General features: G+C 38.7%; 1 protein-coding gene across 1 annotated transcript in view; it reads left to right on the top strand.

Moving 5' to 3' along the window:
• Window positions 1-20074, top strand: part of NAA15 (N-alpha-acetyltransferase 15, NatA auxiliary subunit) — a 44423-nt gene extending 24349 nt beyond the window's left edge. Inside the window, exons 11-20 of the mRNA XM_035326312.1 lie at window positions 503-672; window positions 1338-1490; window positions 3762-3890; window positions 5953-6166; window positions 7343-7536; window positions 9642-9750; window positions 10317-10415; window positions 11145-11288; window positions 12381-12478; window positions 14711-20074. Coding sequence (XP_035182203.1) covers window positions 503-672; window positions 1338-1490; window positions 3762-3890; window positions 5953-6166; window positions 7343-7536; window positions 9642-9750; window positions 10317-10415; window positions 11145-11288; window positions 12381-12478; window positions 14711-14911 — 1511 coding nt within the window. The 3' untranslated portion in view covers window positions 14912-20074. The remainder of the gene's footprint in view (window positions 1-502; window positions 673-1337; window positions 1491-3761; window positions 3891-5952; window positions 6167-7342; window positions 7537-9641; window positions 9751-10316; window positions 10416-11144; window positions 11289-12380; window positions 12479-14710) is intronic.
• The last annotated feature ends 6676 nt before the right edge of the window (window positions 20075-26750 follow it).

Raw genomic sequence — 26750 nt, 5'->3', positions numbered from 1 at the left:
GTGGTATGGAAGACATTTTTGTTTGAAAACACTCAAGTCTGTGGACTGAAAAAGTGTAAATGCTGAATGTACTGAAATGTTTCACAATGTTAGTGTGCAACAGTGGTGTTCAGCAGAACTGCTTGCTAGATCCTTCACCTAAAATGGTATTCAGTGAGAACTCCGTGTGCTGCAGTTCGGCACTTCGGGCTGCCCTGGCTAAGGGGCTAGTTGGATCAAAATGAACCATCTTCTGACTTACCAGCTCATGTTTCTTTTCTCTTAAAACCGTGGTGTGAGAAGGGAAGAAAATGTGCTTAAGTCTTGTCAAAACAAAGACTTAGAAGTTACTTACCTGGACCCAGGAGTTCAGCAATACTCCCAGGTCTGATGTGGCAGTCTGATACAGAGGCAGAATTAACTTCAGTGGCTATATGTATGGTTCTTTTTTTGTTTGTTCGTTTTTGTCATGTTATTTTAATAAGCTGAACCAAAAAATCTCCCTCTGATTTTCTTACTGTAGATGATGGTAAAGAAGAACCGCCAACCACTTTACTCTGGGTCCAGTATTATTTGGCTCAACATTATGATAAAATTGGACAGCCATCCCTGGCTCTAGAATATATAAATGCTGCTATAGAAAGTACTCCCACTTTGATAGAACTGTTCCTTGTGAAGGCAAAAATCTACAAGGTAAGTTTGTCTCACTCCTAATGATCAGAGGATATTCTTTTGGCATGCTGAAAGACTTTTAGGCTTGCTTACACTTTAATGTTTTTGATGGAACAGTGAAGTGCTAAGCTTGTTTTAAAGACGTGAAGAATCCACGGGAAATGTTGTAGTGAATTTTAGTGTGCTCCAAAAGAAGGGTATTGATTATCTAGTTTGATTTTTTTAGTGTGCATGAATAAACCCTTGTGAAGATTTTTGAAGTCCATAAAGGACAAGTGTACCGCAAGATGTAGGTTATCAATTTACAATTACTTTCATATTAAACACCACCCTGATCAATTTAGTTGATGTTTTAAATGTCATCCACCTCATATTACATTCAGACCCTTCTTTTCTTAACTATTTAAAAGCAATTTCTCAACTACAATATGGTATTCTATTAGAATGGGATTAACCGAAGTAGTTTTAGGTATTTTCAGGAAAAACTTCTAGTGCCAAAAGACCTGCAACTCCATAATGATGGGAAGTAGTTACTCTGCTTTTTTTCTTTAAAGATCTGTTACTTTCATGAGAAAAGCTATTTATAAAAATAAGTCTAGAAAATTAACTAGTTATATTAAACAGAGTTGATCTACTGTACATGTTTCATACTTCCTGAGTCTAATTTGCTTTTCTATTTGTTTAAGCATGCTGGCAATATTAAAGAAGCTGCAAGGTGGATGGATGAGGCTCAGGCTTTGGACACAGCAGACAGATTTATCAACTCCAAATGTGCGAAATACATGTTGAAAGCAAACTTCATTAAAGAAGCAGAAGAAATGTGTTCTAAGTTTACACGGGTTGGTTACATTTAACTACAGCTCTTCTGAATAATGTGGGCCTAATCCCTTATGGAATAATTTTTAAATTTCCACTCACCTTTATTACAATCCTTAAGTTCTGTTTCAGAGCAAAAATGGTTGCTTGCTTTTACTAATGGTAGTTGGTTTCATGGTTTGAATTACTAAGCTTGATTCCATAGCGTTAAGTGAAAATGCAACATTAAAACCTGGATTTGATTTCTTTTGCCACGTAGGGGAAATACAGGATGCCATTTCAAAAGAGAACTGTTTTCTTTTTTTTTTTGAGAGTTCTTTGAGTTTAATATTGATTCTGTTGGATACTTGAGAGAGATGATCAAGTAGCCTGTCTTTCACGTTGTTCTAACAGTAATATGTTAAGACTAGTCAGAATTCTCTTTTAAATAAATTTGCTATGGCTTCTGGGTGAGAGGCATTCTGAGATGTCCTCCTTTTGTGAGCAAGCTTTCATCCCCAAGGCCACGTTTAATAGTGACAAAGGGAAGGTGCGTGTTCTATCTTTTTCTGCATCTGCTTACAACCAATTTGTTGGCAGGAAAAAAAAAAACTGATGCAGGAAATTAATTTGTATAATGCAGCTTTTGTCCCCACAGTAACCTATTCTGATAGGTTTGGAGGTCTCATAGATTACTTTCTTTTAATTGAGTTCTCTTGCTGTTGTTCTTTCACAGCTGAAAGTCAAAATAGTTCAGTGCAGTCGTCCCAGAATAATTGGCAAATGATAGCTCTTTTAATTCTGGCAGTATGATTTGTGTGTTGTTAATGGGAGGGAGGCAAAGCACTTTCGGGACCTTCCTGCAAAGTAAAGTTATTTTTGCTTGTCCCAATTTACTTTGCTGAAGACTAAGAAGAACCTGGAGTAATGTAGGTTGAACGGGGGGTATTAATAAGGGAAAAGGTAAAGATTTTTTTTCTGAAATGGTGAGTGGGTGTGTGCAGGCAAAAACAGGATGGGATTTAACAAGGAAAAAAACCATATAAAGCTCAGTAGGTTTATGTGGAGCTGTTGATGCAAAATTTCCTACGAATCCAGGTTAATTCGTTCACAATGCCTTAAGCAGCTTCAAGATGATGTCAAAAAAAGAAGCATCCCAGTTGCCCAGAAGTGAACTTTAAAAGCATGATTTGATGATGCTGCACTTTGTAATCTTTTATCTACTCCTTTTGATCTTACATCTAGTGCTCAAGTGCAAGATTCATAAAAATAATAAATAAATTTAAGACCTAAATTAAGCATACTGAAAATGGAACTTTGACTTTTTTTTTCTGGTTTCTAGCTACCCATATCAGCCTGGTTTGAAAACTGCCTTTTTTACTCATTTGGAGCATTCTTCTTACCCTTCCTTTTGAATATTATCTGCCTATTATCTGTCACTTTCCCAGCTTTGGTTCTTGGCTGATTCTTCAATAGCTTGGTTCTTGCATGATCACACAAACTCTGTGAATGGCTGAGGTTGACATTAAGCTTGACAGGTATATGATAAGTTCTACAGATCCATACCAGCATATACAAATACCAGATTTGAAAGACAACTCTAATTGTTTCTGAATTAGAAATGATGAAAGCTACTAGTACTGCTTTGTTTTTCCACCGCTCTGTGGGGCTGATCCCATAAGCAATGCCTATCTATTACTTCTCAGGAAGCACTATCAGTTACTTCCATACTGAGCTCAATCAGGAAGTCTCTGGAAGGCACAGATTGGCAGTTACAGGGGGGAAAAAATCCTGCAGGTGTCAGTGTCTTGCCATGTGATAAAATTTTTCTGTAACTTCTCTTCATGCTGCAATATGTTATACTTGCAAACCATATTGAAAACACTGAGCAAATGCCTCTGCTATCCTAAGGATGAGGAACTCTCACAGTAATGTGGCGACTACCTGGCTATTAATTGTGTATCTGAGTCTTTGAAAAAGTGAAACATACAAGAACAGTTTTCCAAGATCAGCTTGGAGACCTGATTAATGAACAAAGCAAGTTCTTGTTCATTGCTTAAAGCATTGTTTGGGTAGAGGAAATAGAAAATTCAGTGGAGATGTGGGACCACATAAATGAAGATGATACAAAAAAGATTATATCAGGGTGGAAGTGCACAAAAGGGCCAAATTAAGGAATAACTTTAACCATGGCAACTTCTAATTTTCAGGACTACAATTTTGAAAATGAGCATTATTTTGATGGCCTTTTATTTGTACTTTTAACTGGTTAACAAATTGAGATTTTTTTTTTGTAATACTGTTTTTGCTTTTAGGAAGGAACCTCGGCAGTAGAGAACTTGAACGAAATGCAGTGCATGTGGTTTCAGACAGAATGTGCGCAAGCTTACAAAGCAATGAATAAATTTGGAGAAGCACTTAAGAAATGCCATGAAATTGAGAGAGTATGTATCTAGTCAAACTGGCCAGGTTGGAAAATACTAGCTTAAGTTTACTGTGCTGATATGTTTCCTTTCTGAACAGTATGAGTATACTTCACATGGGTTCTGGAGAGATTTTTTCTCATTGGGTGCTGGGAAGTTGATAAAATTACATTTTCTTCTAAAACTGACATCACAAACTGTATATTAGGTTACATTAAGTATTTTAAATATCCAGGAAAGAACAGAAAACAGACAAAAATAAGCTTAGTTTTGGTAGTGTTCATTTGAAAAAAAAATATACAGGTGTTTGGGTAGAAACCAGTAATAATTGTATTTTAAGTCCAAAAAATGATGGCTGAGCTGACAAGCCCAGCCTTAATGTAAATGAAAGATGTCACCTGTCTTTGAGGGACAGGAAGCTACACCTCATTGCAAATGCAGACACTTAACGAGATTTCAGCAATGATGCTTATCAGCTGGCAGGAGTAATTCATTCTCAGAATGAATCAGAAAAATGATTCCCAAACAGTGGTCAGGCCCATAATTTATTTGCACAAATATTTGGCAGAAATTTGTGTAAAATCCTTTGAAATAATTTGTGTAAGAAATGGCTAGTTTTGCGATTTGGGTACCAGAAGAGGTTTGTATATGCGGAGCTGACTTCAAAATGTTTTTGATGGTTGTCCAAGGAATTAAGTCAGTGTTTGATGTATTCACTAGATTAATTGATGAAAGGTGTAGTAAAGATCAGAAGCAAGAGCTAAATCTTTTGTATTCAGAAAACATCAACAAAGCTTTTGTAAGAAAAAGTATTGCCTCTTTAATCTTTAGGAGGTGTTCTGGATTTCAGAAATGCTTTTGATGTCAGCTTTCACATGAGGGAATCTATGCTGTCTCAGAAAAAGAAGGAAAGTTGATTTTATTGATTTGATTAGCTGGTTCATGACTGCAAAAACAGAACAGGACCAAAAAAAGGCAGTTTTTACAAGAAAATTAGTTTAACATGGAGATTCTTAGGGTTTCCCTTGTTTGATGTACTGATAAATGATCACAGAAAGGGAGTTAATAATGTAAGGGCTTGTGATGTAAAGCAATTAAAAACTGGCTGCAGAAAGCTTTAGAGAAGCATCTCACAATACTGAATGATAAAACGGCCCATGAAAACTTAATGTTCAACAGAATAGTTGGGGGAGGAGGGACAAGAAGACTATTTTGCATGGACGTAAACAGTAATAGATCTTAAGTGAATTATTGCTGCTTGGGAAAGAAATCCTGGAAGTGTTACAGACAGTGTTGCAAAAACTACCATGCTGGTGTGGAGCAGCAGTTGAAAGGACTAACGCTATTGGGAATTAAGTGACTATGCAAGTACTTTTCTTTTATGTAAATCTATAGCACTGCTTACATTTGAATATCCCATTTGGTCATTCTTAACTCCTTAAAAATGTGCCGGTACAACACGAGCTATGGAATAACTTTTGCATGAGGATAGTGCAATTAGCTTGGCACACTGCTTGATCTTTAGTTTGACCAGCAACAACTGAGTTAAGATGAAGCTGTATGAAATCACAAATGTATGGAGAAGTTGAAGGGGGAATGACTTTTCACCCTTTCTCAAACAAAAGTAAGGGGACATTGAGTGGCAATGAGGAAGCAGATCCTCAGCAAAAAGAAGTACTTTGTCATGTCACATGTGATTTAAGTGTGGAATTCATTGCTAGGGTACTTAATGGAAGTCAAAAGTACAAGCTGAAAAAAATTAGCTGAGTTCATAGAAGAAAACTCAAGTGTGATTTAAGTACAGCAGAGGGGGAACCTTTGTCCTTTAAACTGCAAATGGTCAGAGGGTAGCTACAGTTAAGAGGTTGCGAACTGGATGAGTTTTGATTCTGACCTAAGATGCCATCTGTTCTTTTCACCATTACTTCATTTTTTTGTTTTATTAATTCATGTTTCAAAAAGGGTCAACAGTAGTCAAACAGCATTCTTCTACTAAATTATTCCTTTTGGAGGGGGGTAATATGCAAAGTCAAGGTTAGTATCTTGCTGTTAATACTTGCTAAATAATGTTATGTTGTGTTAGCATTTTGTAGAAATCACAGATGACCAGTTTGACTTCCACACTTACTGTATGAGGAAGATTACTCTTAGGTCTTATGTGGACTTGCTAAAACTAGAAGATGTACTTCGACAACATCCGTTCTACTTCAAAGCAGCACGAATTGCCATAGAGATATATTTGAAACTTCATGATAATCCCTTAACAGATGAAAGTAAAGAACACGAGGCTGATACAGGTATTGAACCCTAAGGATTTATTAAATACGTAGTTTCACTAGTTAGTGGATGTACGATAAGAATACTGGGCCTTCATAGTTGTCATTAGGAAGTTTCTTATAATAACCAAATACAAAGTTTTTACCGCAGCTCAAATGGTAATTGGAGTGGAAGTAAAAGTAGATGTTCTACTGAAAGCTAAACTAAAACAAGTTTTTATGTAGGTATGAAAAATAATGCCTTTTTTTGTAGTGACAATTAAAATTCATCAGTAAAAACATATTTGTGGTATGGAATGGCTGAAAAAACATTGAATTCTCATGGTTGCTCATCCATGAAGTAAGAGAGAGAAGAAAGAAGATAGAAGAAGATAGAAGAAAGTGTGCTTGGAGTGGCTGGGAAAAAAAAAAAAAAAAACAGTATGCAAAAGTATGACTAGCTAGCACCCTACATCTTAATCGTCTCTTGCTATTAATGTAAAAAGTGTTTAAATCCTTAATTTTCTTTTTTTTTGCTCATCTTCTGATTGGGGAGCAACTTAAGTGATTATGGCTTGGGGCACCTCAAATGGTATGAATAGAGGCTGTTGAATACTTAAAGAAGACTTTGTCAAGTTTTAAGATTTCCCATCTCAGTTCATTTGTGTGGCTTCAGGTTCATATTAAGATGAGTAGAAGTGTAGTATAATCTGTTGTAGCTGCTTTCGTATGCTTTTTCATTTAATTCTCTATGCTTTAATTGGAGCAAGGAGAGGATCTGAGTATGAATCAAATTTAATACATCTATGGACATTAAAAGCAAAACTGGAACTATCTACACTGAAATATGACCGTTTCACACTTGTTAGATCATTTAATACGTCAAATGTAACATTTCTGTTGTGTAATGGCTAAGGAAGAACTCAATGTGTACTGGTGTGCACTTTTACTCCTGGCATTGTGAAGTCATGTGGTGATTACTTTGCCCTGCCCTCAGGTTGCTATGCTGTTCTAATTCTTATTTTCCTGATTTCACATCGGAATTAATTACAAAGTAGTAGTGTAAACAGTAAAATAATGTCTCCAGTAAACAAACTTCTACAAATGTAGTGCCAGCATTACTGGTTAGTAGATGTGGTTTGAAAGAAATGTTGATGGTATCTGGCAACAGATCAACATTAGACCTCAACATTGCCTGTCTTTGCCGTTTGTGTACAGCAAATATGTCTGACAAGGAGCTAAAGAAGCTACGAAATAAGCAGAGAAGAGCACAGAAGAAAGCACAGCTGGAGGAGGAGAAGAAGAATGCTGAGAAAGAGAAGCAACAGAGGAATCAGAAAAAGAAGAAAGACGATGATGATGAAGAAATTGGAGGACCGAAAGAAGAACTTATCCCTGAGAAATTGGCAAAGGTGCTTTCTAATGTTAATATGAAGTGGTTGTAGAAATTTGTAGAAAAGTTACTGTGAGCATGCAGACAGTCTGAAAGCCATTCAGATAACATTTACATATGTCTGCTTTTCACAAGCAGCATTTTTTAAAAAAGCTATTTTCTAGGGATTGTTGGGTATACTTTCAGAAGTGTAACTAAATCACTGCTTTTGTGCCTAGTTTTGAAAGGCAGCAATTGAAGTCATGGACACTTGCTATAGGTGAAATAATTATCTTCATGTGTGGATTGCACCAACTTGCTGACTATACTAGCTAGCAGATGGAATTATTTCTATTCTGTATCTAAGATTATTACCATTGCACTCTTTATGGCCCATATCAATTTTTTACTTATTAAGCATAGACATTGTGTGGAAGAGGAGACTTTGAGACACTGAATAGTTTAGCAGCACTTATTTGCATTTGTTTTGAATGTGGAAGGCAAAAAAAAGGCTAAAGAAGCTATTTAGAAAAAGCAGTAGACTAGACTGAGGTGGATTTTGAAATCTGGATTAAGACCTGTAGAAATGGGTAAAGGGGAGGTGAGCCAGAATATCATTGTGATGGAAATTGTACCTGGAAGAAGTGGGAAAACATTTGAAAAAATGTGGGGAAAGATACTGAAAAACCAACTAGAAATAATATTTTCTACTCATGGTAATATAGTATTCAAGTACTGATGGATACAATATGATTTCTTCATATTGTACATATAACAAATATTACTAGCTCTTGGGGGGGATGATATTTGAAAGGTGAGGGTGGCTTTATAGCCAAGAAGGAAGTGACTTTAAAAACTTCACTATTTGCTTAAGAATGTTATCAGCATTCCTGTTGTTTAGCTCATTAGTTGCAAGAACAAGCACTCTAATTGTGATGCTAATTAAGATCAAAATAGATTGGAATGTAATGAAATGGAGCTCTGGAGTAGAAGGATATCATGGGATATCCCAGGAAAACGTAGGCTGTCCTATATAGATTATAGGGAGTAGTTGCAACTGTATAATACATGCCTCTGGCAGAACTTCCCTAAATATATTGCAAATTTAATATTGGAATCTTGATCTGGAGAGCTTCAAATACAGTTGGTTCTCATGGCTGGGAGACCATTTTTGATATAGTTGGTCACTTGCAAACAGTTTTCCTGAAACAGTTGAACCTCAGCTTCCTTGTTGGATGAAAGGTAGCTTTGGCATTTAGGTCATAGCTTTGAAATCTGATTTATTTTATGTTTCAAACAGTTTTAAATGCAGATTTGTGACTTGTTTATGTGAATGCTTAACAGCATGTATAAGCCATGCAGTTTTTTAATGAAAACTGATGGAGTGTGTGGTTAGCAGGATCTCTATAAGGTGTTCATCGTATTCAACAGTTACTTGCGCACTGCAATGAAGTATATTGCTTCAGTGTTACTAAAGCACTGTGGGCAGGCAACAATTAAATTCTGTGTCCTCTTCTTAGAGAGTAACTTGTGTTCACATGACATTTCTTGTTCTAATTATCCTCAACCTCTTAATGCAAGAATTCTGTCTAAAGAATCCGGGTACAGAATTGATTTGCACTAAAGCCATCTATTTACTGCATTATGCTAGTGAAGACCCACTGGCCGTCGTCAGTATCTAGTTACTTCTCGCTTGCCATTAGTATCTTAACTGGCAATGTTGCCATGGCCTGCAGCTGTCAGGAACCCACCTGCAGCTCACTTTAACAGACTGTCAGGAGCATAAAGCAGTTATTTTTCAACACTTTGGGCCTATGTGTGTAGAATACCGTAGAGAATCATACCGTACGTTACAATGCAGGTTCAGCTGCAGTGGTTACTACTAATGTGCCATAGAATGCAAAGATGTATCTTTGTATGAAAATGGATTTGTAACCACCACAAACCAATTAGAATTGACAGTCTGTGTTTAGACACTAATGCTGAGTGAAAGATGCAAAATTTGTAATTTAACAGATTCTTGTGCTTTACCTTATGAGAGTAACTTTCTGATGTGACTCAATCAAAAATTCCTAATTCTGTTGTTGGAGAGTTCTTAGTTCTAAGCTTTGTAACTTAGTTGTGTGTCCTCCCTGGAATCTATAGGTTGAAGCACCTTTGGAAGAAGCCATTAAATTTTTAACACCTTTGAAGAATTTAGTGAAGAATAAAATAGAGACACATCTCTTTGCCTTCGAGATTTATTTTAGAAAAGGTAGGTGAGCAAGGTAATGAAAAAAAGCAACTGTGGTTCTTCAAGTTGTATATTAGAATTTGAGCAAGCAGTGAGATGTGAGTCATCAGACTGTGTAGAGACAGATTTCATTGGACAAATGCCATAGCCGTGAGTGTTCTGTAATGTATCAGAAGTTTGAGCACTTGGTGATTATCTGTTTTCTTTGCTGTGTGTAAGCCATAAGACTGGAGAACCAATTATCCCAACTTGCACTTGCCCTAGTTATTTGTTTGTATCAATAGTTTGCAGAACTACATGCTGTAGAGTGGCAGTGTGTGATTGCCAATGAGTTTTTAAGTACTTGTTTTTTGAATTTTTGGGGGATCAGTTAAATATCGTGTTTTAAGAACTACGTATGTTCAAATTTACTGACCAGTTTAACAGGTTTAATTCACTTGTTAAATAAGCATGTGTTAGAAAAAATGTAGTACTCACCTCTATTTTGTTCTGATCATCCTAATTTCAAACACAAAAATACTCCTGCAACATACTGCCCTGAGTTTCAGCTACAATTTTTGACTATTTACCAACGTTTTCTTTTCCAGAGAAATTCCTTCTGATGCTTCAGTCTGTGAAAAGAGCCTTTGCTATTGATTCCAGTCATCCTTGGCTTCATGAGTGTATGATTCATCTCTTCAGCAGTGGTATGGATCTGTTTGATATATGGCTTGATCTGTATATGTTTCCAGATGATGCCTAACTACACAAAAACATGGATTTTTAGCATACATACTGTTAGCACAATTAATTCCAAATACATAATAATTTAGAAAGCTTTTTAAACAGCTGACTTAGGTTAAATTTGCTTAATATGACTGGAGCTGGATTTAGTAATTATTTCAGCAAGTATTAGTAAGTTTGTGTTTTTAAAGCTATGAGCAGTATGGTGACCTCCTAAAAGAGTTGAGTCAGTGCAGAAAATGGAAACTGCTGAGTAAGGAATGTGGCTCTGCTCACAGCCTATGAGTGTGTGAGGAGAAAGCCTAGAACCATGTCCTCTTCTGCTAGAATGTTTTTCTCCCTTCCATTGCCCCCGAGGTCACCCTTCCTCTTGATGTCTAAAGATTAGATATATTTAAGAACAGACTTTTATGATCTCAGTCTTTGAGATAGGCTTAATAGACTTTAATCAGCAAGGTGGAAAATGTATTGGAGTAAAACAGCCTTGTTTTTTTTCTAAGCATCAGAAAACTGTCACAGTTAGGCTTTCTCCAACCAGTCCCACTTACTTGCCTTTTTCTTATTTCATGCATCTTCCTTTGAGATTCATTTTCTTCCACTACTAATAGCATAAACATGACCCAAAAAAAAAAAAAGCGGAGAGCAGATTTTACCGTGATTACTTCTAGTAACTTTTTTTTCCAATTCAATAGTATCTGAAAGTAAGGATCTCCCTGATGCGGTTAGAACAGTGTTAAACCAAGAAATGAATCGGCTTTTTGGAGCAACTAATCCAAAGAACTTCAATGAAGCTTTCCTTAAAAAGAACTATGACTCACTACCGCATAGGTTATCAGGTATGTTGCCTTTATCCTTTTTCTGCACAGCTTCTGTATTTTCTCTGCTGATCTAGCAGTGGCCTCTTAATATTTGCACCAGTGATGTAAAAATTTCTTGTTCTGTCAGGAATGCTTTTCCTCTCTGTTTGAGTTTGTGACAACATCAGGTTGTCTTTTGAGTTTCTTTCATTTCTTCCATGTGCTGCTAAATTACAAGTTTTTGGACGTCTCTGCCATGTTTTCATTTCTGATATATGCAAAATGCATCATAAAACTGTAACTGTATTTAATGCATCTGTGAAGTAGATACAGTCTAGTATGTGAAGTATTATTCAGACTTGCAGAGCTTTCTAATAAATATGTTTGAAGAGGTTGACTGCCAAGCGAAAGGTGCTGAGTGCCCAGCAAGACAGCTAACACTCAGAGCTCTTGGTATGCCTAACAAAGGAGCTCAGTGCTGGTAACCCAACAGTTACCAGAAGCTATCTGTCAGTAGCAATTGCGTTATAGTATTACAGTACCACATGGGAAATGGGATGTAAACCACACTGTGGGGCAGCGTTACTGTTGTGTCTCAGTTACCCTAGACCTGGCCACAAAAAAGCAGTGAGTTTATTCTTTTCATCTTTTCTGACATCATGTCCCTTTGGCTACACCTTTGCTGTGGAACTCAGAGTTGTGTCCTGTTACCGTATTATAACGAGCTCTGTGTGCACAACTCTTCTGTGCCCCAGTTTCTGTGTGAAGGAAACATGAAGCAGTGGTGCCAGAGGCGACTCTGGTCTGTCGCAGCAGGTCTGATTTGTTACCTTCACTGCTTGTAATTCCACAGGATGCTGCAAAATGCTGCAATATATGCAATATGCAATATCCTGCAATATAGAAGTGACCTAGTTATTTCAATGCTTTGTCTAGCACTTAACAGTAGATTTAAAACTACTCTCCTAACTGCTCAGGTATCGAACTTCTTAATGCTCCAAGTGGTTCCATTTTGAACTACAACTTTGGAGTTCAGTATGGCCTCTTAATCATGCTGTCTCTAGTTTATATTTGCTTATAGTATGCTTTTGGCCTTCCATTGCGTGATGAAGTTTATTTTTCCTATTGTAGCTGCCAAAATGATGTACTATTTAGATCCTTCAAGTCAGAAAAGAGCGGTGGAGCTGGCAATGACCCTCGATGAATCCCTCATTAACAGAAATCTTCAGGTAAGAGTTATTTATAAACTGTAAGCTACTACTACTTGTGCATCCATTGAAGGTTATGCAAGCCATAGGTAAGAGGAAGCCGAAATGGTTGTTGCACCTTATGGTGAGGAGGTTGAGTTGTCATGTAAGAGAAAAGGCTCTCAGGTTCGTCTGAACTGAAAAAATTTCTGTTCTTTTTGAATATTTAAAATAATGTCGTTTTGTCATAATATGAAAATAGCTAGATAGCAGCAGAAATCACGTTATTGCCTCAAGTAATGGAAAAGCTTATTAAACACTAAAACACGCACACAGTAAAAGATGCTAGCACTCCCTAGTAAGGAAAGGTTACAGTCTGTCAGAGCTTCAGCTGTTACACAAGTGACTGTTCACAGGGAAAAGACTGTGGCATGGGAGTGGCTCAGACTGCGAATGTTTTCCAATCATTCTCCCAGAAAGCTATGCAAGTTCTAGTTTTATTAAAAGGTGTGTATGCACGTTTTGACCTCAATATGTAGATAAATAATAAGCTCATTAAACTTTGAAGCTCTGCTCCATTCTGGCAGTCATGGAATTACCCCCCTTAGCCACCACCACTCCCCTTCCTATTGTTTCCCCCTCTTCCACCTTCATCTGTGGAGGCTACCAGTCCTGGCTTGCAATTCGAAGTATTCAAGAGAGGGTATTTTTTTTATTTTTTTTGTATCTTCATACATTCCTTATAAAGAACTAGTACAGATGGATTTTCTTCATATGATAGTACACTGGCAGAACCTTTGCTGATAAAGCAAGCAAAGAAGAAATAAAATGTTTCCTTTTTCTGTAGTTTTTTAAAGTATTTCTGTATCCCTGTCAAACCATTTCCTTTGGCATAAGGAAGTGCCACAGCACATAATTAACTCCTTAACATTTAACTCCTTCACAGGCATTGCAACCTGCAGTACACTACATTTCTCTCAGTTCTCCTGCTGTTTTCTTTATTTTGCTCTTTACTTCCGGAGACTTGGATTTTTTCAATCTAGTACAAGTAAAGTTGATGAACTTTATGGTAAAATTATTCTTTTGTGAGCAAAAATAAGTCTCTTCCAAAGCATGTTTTTGGGAATATGTTGTGTTCAATAGAACTTTAATGGGGAAGTATTTTAATAGATTATTTTGATAAAAGAGAGAGGATAGGGTTGAAAAATGACAATGTCGTGACTTCTAAGCTTGCTTAGGATATAGAGGATTCAGGTCTTTCTCTAGCTGATTTGGGAATGGGACACAAATTCAGATCTTATACATGCTAAATACATATTTAGCGCCCTGTAAACTTACTTCCTTGTTGTTTTTTTTGTTGCTATTGTCTGAACAGTCTTAAACTATTTAAGATAGAATATAAATATACTTAGAAAAGAAAAATAAACAGTCTTCAACAGTATTTTTGCATGGTAGCTGCTTTTTTTTCCTGAGAATTGGACTGGGGAGAGATTAAGACGTAATCAAAAATAGTTTGTGGTTTTGGAGATGTTATCTTGTTTGGTAGGACAAGCTTTAGCGAAGCTCAATAACTAGCTCAGTTTCTCATGTTTGGAATGCAAATAGAAAAACAAAAAAACATTAAGTCTTTTCCTCTTCTAAATCACAAAATGGATATGAAACTGCAGATACTGAAGGATGTGAAAATAATGAAATTGGCTCAATTTGGTAATTAGTCACACACGAGTAAGTCATGCTCCCTTAAATGTAAAAATAATAAAGTAAGTAATTGTGGGATATAATTCCACAATAATGATTCTGAAAGCACATTCACAAAAATCAGTGTTAGGAAATTATAGTATGTATTCTGGATTCATTGTTTTTATTTGTGAAGATTAAAATTGGCATGCATGTTACGCACTGCTTAAATGCTCAATGTGTCTCAAGATCTGGGGGGGAATCAAATCTAAAACACGCATTTAATGGCAAGTGAGCCTGGTTCTTGGTCGCCAACCAGTGAGAATCTTTTTTTTTAAAGGAAAATCAGGAGTAGGTGACATGAGTATTTTCATCTTCAGTCGAGATTTCCAGCTGCATTTTAAATCCGCTTAAACTGCATTATTTTGTATCAAACTACACTGGTCTTTCATGAAAAATGTCATTTGGTACTGATAGAAACCTGAAAACAGTCCTTGGAATTTGTGTTTTTCTCTGTAGTATTATATAGCTTGTTTGTGAGTGTTCAGGTGAACATTTAAGAAACCATAACACTTCTTTATTTTTCTCTTTAATTAGACGTGTATGGAGGTATTAGAAGCTTTATGTGACGGTAGCCTTGGAGACTGTAAAGAAGCATCTGAAACTTACAGAGCAAATTGTCATAAGCTTTTCCCTTATGCTTTGGCTTTCATGCCCCCTGGATATGAAGAGGATATGAAGATCACAGTTAACGGAGATAGTTCTGCAGAACCTGAAGAACTGGCCAATGAAATATGAACAACTTTATTGGAAAAAAATGACATTGGACCATATCTGGTGTATAATATTTTTGTCACGCACCTGCTGAATTGTTCTAACTTACACAGAGAATGGAAGGAAAAAAAAACATTGCCTTCAAATAGTTTTACTTTTTTTTTTATCCTGCTGACAAAGTATATATATAAAATATCTAACATATTACTGGATATAGGTTGTTCGGTTTCTTAAAAATTAAAAGCTGCTAAAATTGAAGAAAAAAAACCCTTATCCTTACCTACCTACCCATGTTTTTAAACTAATTTATATGAAATCTGGAGGTGTGTAGCCCTCAGAGCAGGTGTGTGGCAGAAATATTACTTTAAATTTGTCTTGTGAGATTACTGTTATCTCAGACAGCAAAAATGCTGTTTTAGCACTGGATTCTTTCACTGAGCACAAAGAGTTGTTGGGGCTTTAGCATCTGACTGATTTTGATACGGGGATGATTCTGTCCATAGGAAGTATGCAATGTGAATCAGAATATACAGAGAAACCCGCAACATACGCGTTAACGTTGTGGATGCTGGGACATACCAATACCAAGCAGAATTTAAAAACATAGTGTGTTCAATAAGCTTGTTGTGTCTCTGAAAATCACTGTACACGATCAGTTTGGTGTTCTTGCACCACAGTTTTTAACTGAAGGAACCAGATGAAATTATATCTCTCTGAATTAAACTTGGGGGGGGGGGGGGGGGGAGGATCGGGGGGAACCAAGTTTGCTGTATTTGAGATGAACCTATCCGCGTAGGTTGGCCAAACTTTTTAAAACTGTAATGCAAGAACCAAATAAAATTATGCACTGTGATGTGGCACCAACTAATTAGAAAGATAGCATGCATTTTTCACACAGAGTGAAAACAAAATGAGAACATACTATGGCTTGAAGTTGCAAAGAGGAGAACTCCTGACTACCATTTTGACTGATCAAGAGACTAATAGTTTAAAACCTCAGCAGGCCTTGTTCACGTTATGCAGAAAAAAAAAAATGTGCTGCAGTTTAGATACCTCTGGAACTTTTCCACAGTGTCACAGGTTTGTAATACTTGAAGCCCTACATTTCTAAGAATATATTTCTTGCTCAGTTGTTTCAGGCAAGCCCAAGACTTTGTAACTTTTAAGGGGCCCAAGATTTTTTTTCAATAACAGACCAGCTTCTTATTCCTGCAGTTACAGATGTAATTTCCTTTGTCAAACATAAGGTACCAAATATAATGCAATAAAATGTTTTGAAAAACAATTGTGTGAATATTTAAACCAATCTCTGTTGTACTTTGAAAATGAATGGGTTCACTAGGGTGCAGCTCAGGGTTGGCTTACTGTGCTGTCCAGTTATGCTAATAATGTCACTGCTGATGGGTGGATGTTGAGTATAAAGTGCAAATGCATTATATGTGAATACTGAATGTCTGGGAAGTCCTATAACACAGAATGCTTTACTACTTGGATTTTCAGTTCCACCGATGTTATGTTGAATTTGATTTTCCAAGTCAAGCTATGTTCTACAAGTCTACTGTGTTAATAATACAGCTGTGTGCTCAAATGTTTTTTTTATAGGTTCATCATAAAACAGAGCAGAAAATAAACTACAGCTTATAAAGTGAGTGCCTTCTTTGCTGCAGGAGTTCAGATTAGGGTATCTGTCGTGTGGATACACAGCCTTCCTCTCCCACATCATGGATGTCAGTGATTGACGCGTGCAGTTCAGAAATCTAGGAGGATTTGTTGAGGTTTGTAGCTTTCTGTCAGAAGAGCAGTTTTTTGTTTCTTGTGTATTCAGCGACAATTTATTTTCATGGTTAGGTTATCCTTGCGTATGTTTGTAGCATAGTACATGTTGGAAATGTAAGTTGTATTGCTATATTTGTATATTTAATCCGCTGGGCTTTAAGGGACTAGAATACCTGTAGAGCCTTTAACTGACTCTGGTATTTAATGTCCAGATCTCAGTCTTTTCTGCGGCCTGAGATACTTGGACTGCATGTCTTCTGCAACTACTGAAGATGGCTCAATCTTGCATACACAAGCTACGAGCTTTTGGCCTTGCCTCTTTGAGTATTGCTGCCGTTTCCTTGGCTTCTGATGCTTAGCTGGAGGCAGATGAATGCTCACTTTTTTGAACAGATTGCAAACTGCGTCAAGCAAAATTTGTTTTTCAAATCCTGTTTTTTGGGTGCTGCCTATAAATGGGATTATTTCCTTTACTTTTTTACTGCCTGTTTGTGTTGAAATAGATGAAATAAAAGCAAGAAGTTATCCTTCATTATGCAAGTGGGAAAGGCTATTTCTGTGGGCCTTCCAGAAACTTCCATGTGTGCATCTGTTGCTATTCCCTGAAGACACTTCTTTGTAACCTCGCTGAAAGGCATCCACGGTCCTTCAGGAGTGATGCTCTCAGATTAAAGAGGTTCCACATCCCTTTCCAGAAGACTGCTGTCCCAGGCAATGAAACTAGGTGAAGAGTTTATCTGGACAAGAAGGTTCTTCAGTTGGTGTAGGAATCGTTAGTCCTTCATCTTCACACATCTCATGTTAGGTGCAAGGTTGACTCCTGTGGAAGAGTTTGTGAGAGGTTGAAATGAAGTTATAATCCAATGCAAGGAGCAGTCTGTAGCCGCAGTAGTACAGAGTACCATGCTACAGTGCGAACTCCCCATTGCATACTGAGATCCAAAATTACAATCATTGGTGGTCAGCTGCCAAAGCAGGCGAGCTGGGATCGCAGCTGTGGTCAGAGTGACCGAGAGCAGCAGCTTTTTAGTGGCAGGCTTTGGTTTGATTCTTCAGTTTCTACTGGAGAAAGGTGTTTTCACCATGAGTGGAGCCATGGGTGATGACGTGCCATGGATATCTTTTTATTCAGGAGGGCTGGGGGGAGGTGCTCACAAATTTTCCCCAAAGACTGTAGATCGTGCTAATGCATAAGCAGTGTCAGAGAAGCGGGCTTGAATCACAAGTACTTGAAAGTGCTGGTTTGCCCCAAGATGATGGGCGCAAGGGGTGTCTCCTTTTTACTTGGAGACCAGAACATTCAGGCACGAGGTATGCGTGTACAAACCAGTAAATATTCTCAAGATGATCTATTCAATAGCTCATCTTCTACTTTGCATCTTAAATGCCTTAAAAGCCTTCATATTCTTCTAAAGTTACATTTTTCAGCAGAGGTCTTAATACTTCCATGATAGTAGGGGAGGACTCATTTCCTGGTGTGTGGCATCTCAAGTACAGAAAGAAATCTGTTGCTTGGTTTTTCTCCTAGCATAGGGAGAAAATTCCAAGCTTTTCCAGGGAGCTCTTTAGAGCTAGGTGAGGTACGTATTATTAGCCTAATACATTTTCTGTTAGTGTTTGCTGTGGCTTGTTTTTACAGGTCTGGAGGTTCTCAACAGTAGACCCTGGAAGTTGGTGTGACACCTTTATTCTTCAGCCAAACATAATTGTATTTGTCTTTTTAGAAAGAAAGTACCGGTGAGAGTAGGGTGAGATCAGGCCTGAGAAACCAGAGGTGCAAATACAATTTCAGTATCACGTGAGCAAGTTCAAATTGGAAAATAAAATAAAAATCTTAGTCTTACGTGATGCCTTTGAGGGTTTGAGCAATGGTGCCATTGTTCCTGTAGTGCTAGCATCCCATACACCAGAGTTGTGCTTTGGACATGTGCCACTAATGCTAAAACATTTGATATTATGATAATCTAGCTCAATGTACCTGAGAAAAATGATTTTATTTTTCCCTTTTCATGATCACTTTAAATGTTTTGTAATTGTTCTGTACTGAGTAGCTAGCTAGCTTTGAACTCTTTCCAAATATCTATCTTCTTAAGGAAGTTTCCTCTAAAAATGCGGTTTGTACCTGACTGATCATGTTAAACAGCTCATACTGCGTGGAAGTAAGAGTTGTGCTTGTCTGGTAACAGACTGCATCCTGACCTGCTTTGTGGTTCTGTGGAGGAAAAAGATGCAGATCTAGTGTGGTTGGACAGAAGTAGCAGTAGGGAATCAAGCAGTCTGTAAGCGTGTTAATGAAAGCTATTCCAGATGGAGGGAAATGGTTGCTGAGCTTGGGAAAGACTTGCTTCTAGGAGTGTTCCAGTGATGAACTGTTCTCTGATGTTTTCAGGAGCAAAGGGCATATACCTTCACAAAACATGGTCCTGTCATTGTGATTATATTTCCTGGGAATTTAGGCGTTAAAACCAGCTTGTCTCAGGTAGAGACTTCTTTGTAAGAGCATACAGACAGCATTGAGAACAGCAAGGAGAAACTGGTTACAGTGGTTTGGCAAAAGGAGACTGAAAGGAGTTAAAAGGAGGTGATATAATAGAAATTCTGTTTTAGATTAAGTATACAAGTTATCTTTTTTGTTACTGGAAAGTACTGAAGCTGTAAATACTATGAATGCAGTCTCCCATGTCAAAGAAGCTGTAAATATGTATTACTGTAGAGTGGTACAAGCAAACAGTAGCATGTTCACAAAGATTCTATCTAGCTTTGTATGTTGGTCTTCGAGTAAACGATGGCAGAAAACCCAGAGGGAAAGGGTTGTCCAGTTTACAAGGGGCCATATCAAAGGGTCTGTAGGAATATTTCAAGATAAGTATCACTAGAAAATCCAAAGCATCTTAGAATAGCTTCCCTAAGATGTTTGTTGTTTTAATTGAAAATGTTACATCTGCTAATTTTTCATAAAAAGGTAAAAATTCTACGGAATATTTCTGCCTGGCACTGCCCATTCAATATCTACCTCTACTAGTTCTAGTCTAGTTCAGCTACTGCTTAATTTTAGCCATTTAGCACATAACATATGAAGAAATGTCATTTACCTGGTTGGCGAACAAATGTATGATGATGGATACGTTTAGTTTTAAAATGTAATGCAATAAACTACAAACTTAGTGAAAGTCCTATTGTTGGTTCAGTGCGGCAGCATATTTATTGCTTCATTGCTGATCCATTCGAAGATCCTAAATTATAAAGTCCACGAAGTTACTTGCAATTGTACTGGGATTCGCTTTCCCTTCCAGCCTTCCTAACTGGTTAACAATGTTGTACTGTGTTTTTACGCTCTTCTCTGGTAATGGCAAGTATCAAAACTGGCAGGAAGTCAATCAATGAATAAAAATGCTGAGTTCTGTTTGTAAACGAGTACTAGTGTTTACTTGTAGGGTTTGGTGTCCTGCTTAGATGCCTAACAGCCTTGTAATAAATCATCCCTTGAATGACAGCAGTCATGAATACTTCTCTTAATTCCTGGCTGGCTGCGATGCTGGCAGCTCCATCACGCTGATGGGTCGCAAATTGGGGTGGGGGGCTCATAAAATGGAGGAAGGCCAGTAGGGGAAAGGATGTGGCTACCTCGGGAGTCAGGCTGGGAAAGAACCAAGTTGGCAGGGAGGTTTCACCAAGCTGATTGAACTGATTACAAGTACCTTTTGCTTTTTTCTGGCTACAAAGACCCAATATGGGGATTTGGGAAGTGTTCTTGCTGTAGGATTGAATGAGAATGGGGTTTGAGAGGCAAGCTGACTGAAGAATCTTTTGCTATTTTCCTCAGATCTAGATTGAAGGGGCGGGGTTGGTCTCAGTAGCCTTCTCTTCCCCACCCATAAGCCCACAAAGCTCTCCTGACAGCATTCCCCCTTTTCTTGTGGTTTCAGTCAGTCTGCAGACAAAATAATGTGGTGAAGGTGACAAATTACATGAAAAGTAACTAGTTAGCAGCTGACACAGCATTATATCATATGAAGTTAACTAAAATTACCTGGGGAAAATTGTAACTATAGTGTTTAGGGAATAACACTGTAAACAGCAAGGACAAAGGACTCCAACAACTTCCAGGTTCCATACTTCGTTATAAATTCCTGGGGGATTTGTTTGGGGGTGGTTTTTTTTTTTTTCTTTTTTCTTTGTTTTGAGATACTGAAGTAATCACAGAACTATCTTCATATTCACACCTTTGGAAGTGAAACGGGAGCTTGTTACAATAAAAGTTGCTTTTCACAGATAATACCATACTAAAAAAACAGCATCTCTTCTTTATAAATGTCCTTGGTAGTTTAATTTGTTTCTTTTGTGAAAAGAGGGGCATTTGCTCTGGGCAGCTGCCTTCCTTGAACTTAATACCTTCAAACTTCATGCTCCCACTGATGGGAACAGCACCTCGTGACTAGTCCACAAGAGGACTTAAGGCACAGAAAATTTATGAGGAGAGAAGGTAGCATGGCAGTTCATACATTCATACATTATTTCATCTACATAAAACTGTCAGGTCTGACTTTTCATCAGTACCCCTCTATTTCATCAAGTATAAAGGATCTTTCTACCTTGCTGTTACGCTTCTGGAAACTGCCGTGAAGGTCACACATGCAGCAGCAGCAGACAAAACCTCTCTGCAGGCATTCTGGCCCTCACAGCACCCAAGAGATGCGTGCTGCTCACAGATCTGTCCCCTTCCTGCAACCATCAAACCTGCAATAAAAATTAATTAATTAAAAGCATCTGGTTGACTCAGATAATGCAGTTGGCAAGACACTGTCAGTGTTCTGCTCTGTTTTGTGCTTGTTTTAATAATGTAATGCTCTCAGTGGGCTGCATGACTGCTGCGATGCCTGAGCTGCTGTGCAGCAGGGGAAGGGGGGTCCTGCTTGGCCTAGCACCTTCCTGTGCTGTAGATGGAGCGCTCTGTGTTTGCTTTATTGTAGAGCAGTCTTGTTTGTGCTTTTAAATTCCTCTTTTATCCCCTGATGAGGATCCGTTCACCACAAGTCCTTTACTGAGTCCATTGGATACTCCTCCTTTCACTTCCATTTTTATTTGGCAAAACTGGGCTGAGACTTCCTCATGCCGCTGTGTGTTAGGTAGAGCAGCATCGCAGGCTGTGCTGAGCCACCTCGTGCATCTGGAACCCGATTCATGCAACAGTTTGAACACAAAGGGACTGACCCCCTACCCTATCGTCTCTTCCCTCGGTTCCCTGAAAGTCTGAACTAAAATACAGAAAGCAAATGAGGATAGAGGGAACACGATTTGTAGCTCCTGTCACGTTCTGCCTCTTATAAATTATTGACAAGTACACAAAGTGCATGCATGCTATGTGAATAATGTATGCTGGCCTAAATTCACCCCCAGGTAAAACCCTGAAAGAGAAGGGAAGGGGACAGTGGAGAAAACCCCTTGTGCTGCAGGCGTGTTAAAACTGAGGAAGCGAAGTGATCTGCATGCCGGGCTGAGTCACACGCCTCGAGACATGGGCTGCTGCTGCCTTTTGAGAAATGGCAAAAGACAGACTGACACCACTGGAATAAATAAAAGCAGGAACCCTGAACTGAGTGAAGCTTAAATAACTGGTAGCATAAGGAGCAACTTAACAAACCACTGGGAAAATACAGCTTTTGCCTCTTTTCTATGTGAACGGTATCAGATGTGTGGGCTGTTTTTATTTGCTGCTTTTTCTTACATACATTATAAATCATTCTTGCAGGAAGATCTTAGTGTTTTCGATAGTGAAAATGCATTGCATTATTTGCTCCCTAATATCCTTTCATTGGTAGCCTTCTTAAAATGCAGATTTGTGCGCCTGACGCCTTGAGGAGGGATGTTCTGTCAGACGAAGCGTCCTTGGGGCAGTGAAGAAGCAGGTTAGTCCTCAGAGCCGCCTGGAGCCTCCAGCATCTGCTTGGGAACCAGCAGCCAGTGCTGGCAGCAAGGTTTTAGGTGTCTGGGGCAGAGGAAGGGGTTGCTGTTTATAAAGGTCACGGTGACTTTATTGCAACCCTCCATCTTATTCCTGCTGAAAACAAAACTAACATTGTTACCAGCGTCAGCAGGATTTTACCAAAAGGGACAGAAGTGGGGACAGTTCCCAGTTTTGCTTGTAGGTCTGATTTTTTATTCAATATTTTAATTAAAATGGGAGTAGGACTATGCCCTTGATAACAAATATGAGGCTGGGGAGAGAAGAGAATCTTGTTCTTGCAGAAATAATTAACAAAACCATACTCTGATATTATACCAGTTAAAAAAAAAAAATACAGAAAATAAAAGGCACCGTATGTCCTCAAACAGTTCTAGGGATCAAGGTCTCCCACTTAGATCCCCCATGTCGATCTCCCACAGGCGGGCAAATGGCTGGCAGAGCACAGTGCAGCTGGGTTAATTTGCTGCCCAGCGCTGATTTATCGGAGGCCGTGTCACCCCCAGGTAAATATAGCAGCTCCATGACATTTGACGAACCTTCCCACCTGCTTCCTTGACACATGCAGAAAGCCCTGGGGCGCAGAGCAGGAAGACAGAAAGCATGGGCATGGTTTTTGGCTTAGAGCACATCTGTTGTATCGAAACACCCCAGAGCAGCTTTGCAGCCCCTCGGGTTAGCCAGCACAGCGAGGCGGGGACAGGGCCAGCACCACCTCCTTGGTGCTCCAGGGCAGGGCCTTTGGAGGCAGCATTTGTGCAGGTCTGATGTCTGCTGCCAGCCCCTGTTTCTGTGACAACCTCCTGATGTGGGAGTGTTCCTCAGCTACCTGAGCAGGCCCGACCAAGCTATTTTAGTCACAGCGCCGTTACGTTTCTGTAGGGACCCCGACCGCCAAGCACTGAAGGCCCAACCCCACAGCCGCTCCAGTCCATACAAAAAGGGGCATCAAGTGATCTGTGTCTATAAAACTGTTGCTCGTGGAGCTGCAGGTGCTGCCCTTAGCACAAAGGGTGCAGTTTTTCTCTGGCCATGCTTGGCAGGCTCTCATGGCAGGGGGTGTAAGGTTTCTTTCAGTAATGACTACAGCAAGGCCGGTGGATGAGGCCTGTCACCACCCAACCTAGGCCACACGCTAAGCTGAACACTGTCACTGATCTCTCATCAGCCACGCAAAACAAAATAACAATAAAACCCAAGCACAAGCCAGACATGGAAAAACTGCAATTTCTTTTAATTTCATTAAGGGTTTTAGGTTTATAGTTTTGACAAGAACGAGAGCACAGCAGTGAATGAGGAAGTCACGTTCCAGGAACTGGCAGTAAAAGAGACTGTCAAAACTTTATCTCAGTGCAAAGACAGATGAAACGCTTGGCTTTGTGATTTACACAGGGTGTGTCAATGCCTTCCTTTTCGGCTTGTTCTAAGGACCTGGCAGGCATACAGGGCTCTTAAATGCAGCTTTCTAAAAAGCTGCCCTGTGTTGCTACCACACTCCTGCCACCTGTGTTTCGTCGTCAAGGAACGTGTTAATGAAGGGCCAACTCTTTGAGACTTGCAGAGTCAAGCCTTGCAGCAGCAGAGATTTTCCTTGCAAAACCACAGGACTTCTCCTGTGGAGGACTGGAGGCTCAGCACTGAAGGACTAAGTTCCCAGAGGAGTTCAGAAGTCAGAGGTGCTGTATCTCTGCAGAAACATTAAAAAATGCTTAAATGGCTTGCCATGAAACTACAAGCATCAAAAGGACACACCCAGAAAGTTTCTGGCCCCTTCGGCATATCATAAGCAGGAGATAGTCCAAGACTTACACTTTTCTAATTTGTTCCGTGACTTAAAACCTGGTAGACATCATTTTAGATGTTGAACACAGTTTACATTTTCATGTGACTGACAAGTCTTCTGTTTTCAAGGGAAGACAGAAATAACTATTCTTGAAATGCTGAGTGAGTCCAGAGATTCGCAACTATTTTCAGAATCGCTCTTCTTTAGGCTCCTCTACATCTGCTAAATAAAAATAGCTGCAAACTTGGGCTCTTGTACATTCATTCACTGAGCACAGCTGAATAGCGTATTAAAAGGACTTGTCCTTTCAAAAGAAGAAAAAGAAAAGATTTTTCAAATGCTTATACAGCATGAAACATTTTTAATGTATTCTGTTACTATAATTAAATTCAACTACTTTGCCGGTCTCCAAATTTACAAAAAGCAGCATCCAGAAATAGTCAGCACTGGATAAAATGTAATGATCTAATCAACATTTTTATCACCACATATAGAGCAGAAGTGATGAAATTTCCAGTACTACACTGAAATAGCTTGTACAAAAGTGACTTGAGCCCAAGAGATTCTCCTGAGATGTTACTGTATGGGAGTTACTGCATTAACCATCGTTTTTTAACTCATCACTAATTAAGAAGATCTGATCTTGTAGCCCGTTATTTCTCTGCTGAGGACCTCCAAGGAACCATATGTTCCTTCTTCCCCTTATATAGAATTTGCCAAGAAATGCTGCATCTCTGAGCTTCTTTGTCCATATCCCTGTATTTGCCAGACTTCAGGGCATTTTCATTTGTGGGGATTTCCAGGACCAGGCACTTGCATCCACCTTGCTGTTTCCCTGTTACCTGCATAATGTGTAGCAGGCATTTCCTAGAAACAAGCAGACCATGGATACCTGCACCATGATGCCTCAAAATCAAATTTCCTGCACAAATTGCACAGCATATGTACAGCAGGCCAGCGTTTCTTGGGATTGCACTTACTGTGTACATGCTACGCGCTGTGTATGCACAGTCTTTGCCTGGGAAGTCCAGATAAAAATACGGCAGTCCCGTACCTGTATGGTGTAAATAAAAACATGTTCTCCAGTTATTTGCCTCTTTAAACTGAAATACCCTGGAGTCAGATTTATGGATGGAAAAGATATTTGAATTTGAAAGTAATATGCAATTACACTAAACTAAAATAGACACTTTTAAGGGCAAAATGGGACACTGATTAGGAAGATGTAAACTCCCTTTTTCCTGTGTCATTGAAAACACATCTCAACATTTTGGAAAGTGCTGTTACAGCTCATATTTTGAAAGTACTGCAGCCTAGCACATTTTTTTCAGGGCTGGCACTCTCTGCTAAAAAAGGGGCTGTATACCTTACCTCAGGGCAACCGAGTAGTATAGAATAGCCTAAGGTAGAAAAATACAGTGAAAACAGAACACAGCAGTTTCACTGAGGACCAGAGATGCCAGTTATTTTGGACACTACCTAGGTGTAGAAGTAAAAGACTAGGATTTACTGATTTTTATTTTTTTTACTTCAGAATAACTCTTGTGCATATGTTGCTCTAAGATTCTCATCCTTCACAGTGAGAAGTTACTACAGAAGATGCACAAATCCCATTCAAATACTAGTGTGAACACACCCTACAAAGAAAGCTGGAAAGGAATTTTACCAAGATTTTACTGAGTACTGATAACTTTCATTGTTTATTGACTTTTCTCTCCTGTTTGGAGTTCAATGTCATATGACAATATTTCCTTTTTTTTTTTTTTTTTTTTTTTTTCCTTCACCAGAAGTAAACAGAGTGACCTCATTCTGCATACTCCTGACTTAACCATAGTGAGATTGTCTGTGTAACAGCTGCATGGATTGATCTAAAAATCTTTCAACCTATTAAGTGCATTTGAGAGCTGCTCTTACGGAGTTGCTCCAAAATAATTCAAGAAGAGAACTCTATAATGTTGTGATATACTTGAAGTTAAAATGGTGCTTTAAACACAACGGATTTTCTACTTTTCAGCTGTTGGTAGAGCACTTTAAATCAGAGGATCAGTTTTAAAACAAGTTTTAAGTCCCATTTTAATTTACAAGTGAAGTGTGTCAGGAATATTTGTTCTCACATGAAGGAAGGTAGACTTTCAGTAGAACAGATTTGATTCAGTTTCTGTTTGCGAAATCCCTCACCGTGGATCAGCAGAAGTTGTGAGGGTGTAAAAACAGGCTCTTCTCCCCCAGATCTTGTATTCTTCCCTTAAGCTTCCTCTTCCCACAGCGAGCAGACTAGCTGTATTTTTGATCCAGCCAAGCTGGGACAGTCTTAAAATTTTCATACTAAAACAACACAGTAT

Source organism: Oxyura jamaicensis, chromosome 4 (assembly GCF_011077185.1).
Source record: "Oxyura jamaicensis isolate SHBP4307 breed ruddy duck chromosome 4, BPBGC_Ojam_1.0, whole genome shotgun sequence".
Taxonomy (NCBI): domain Eukaryota; kingdom Metazoa; phylum Chordata; class Aves; order Anseriformes; family Anatidae; genus Oxyura; species Oxyura jamaicensis.
This window is presented reverse-complemented; position numbering and strand designations above follow the sequence as displayed.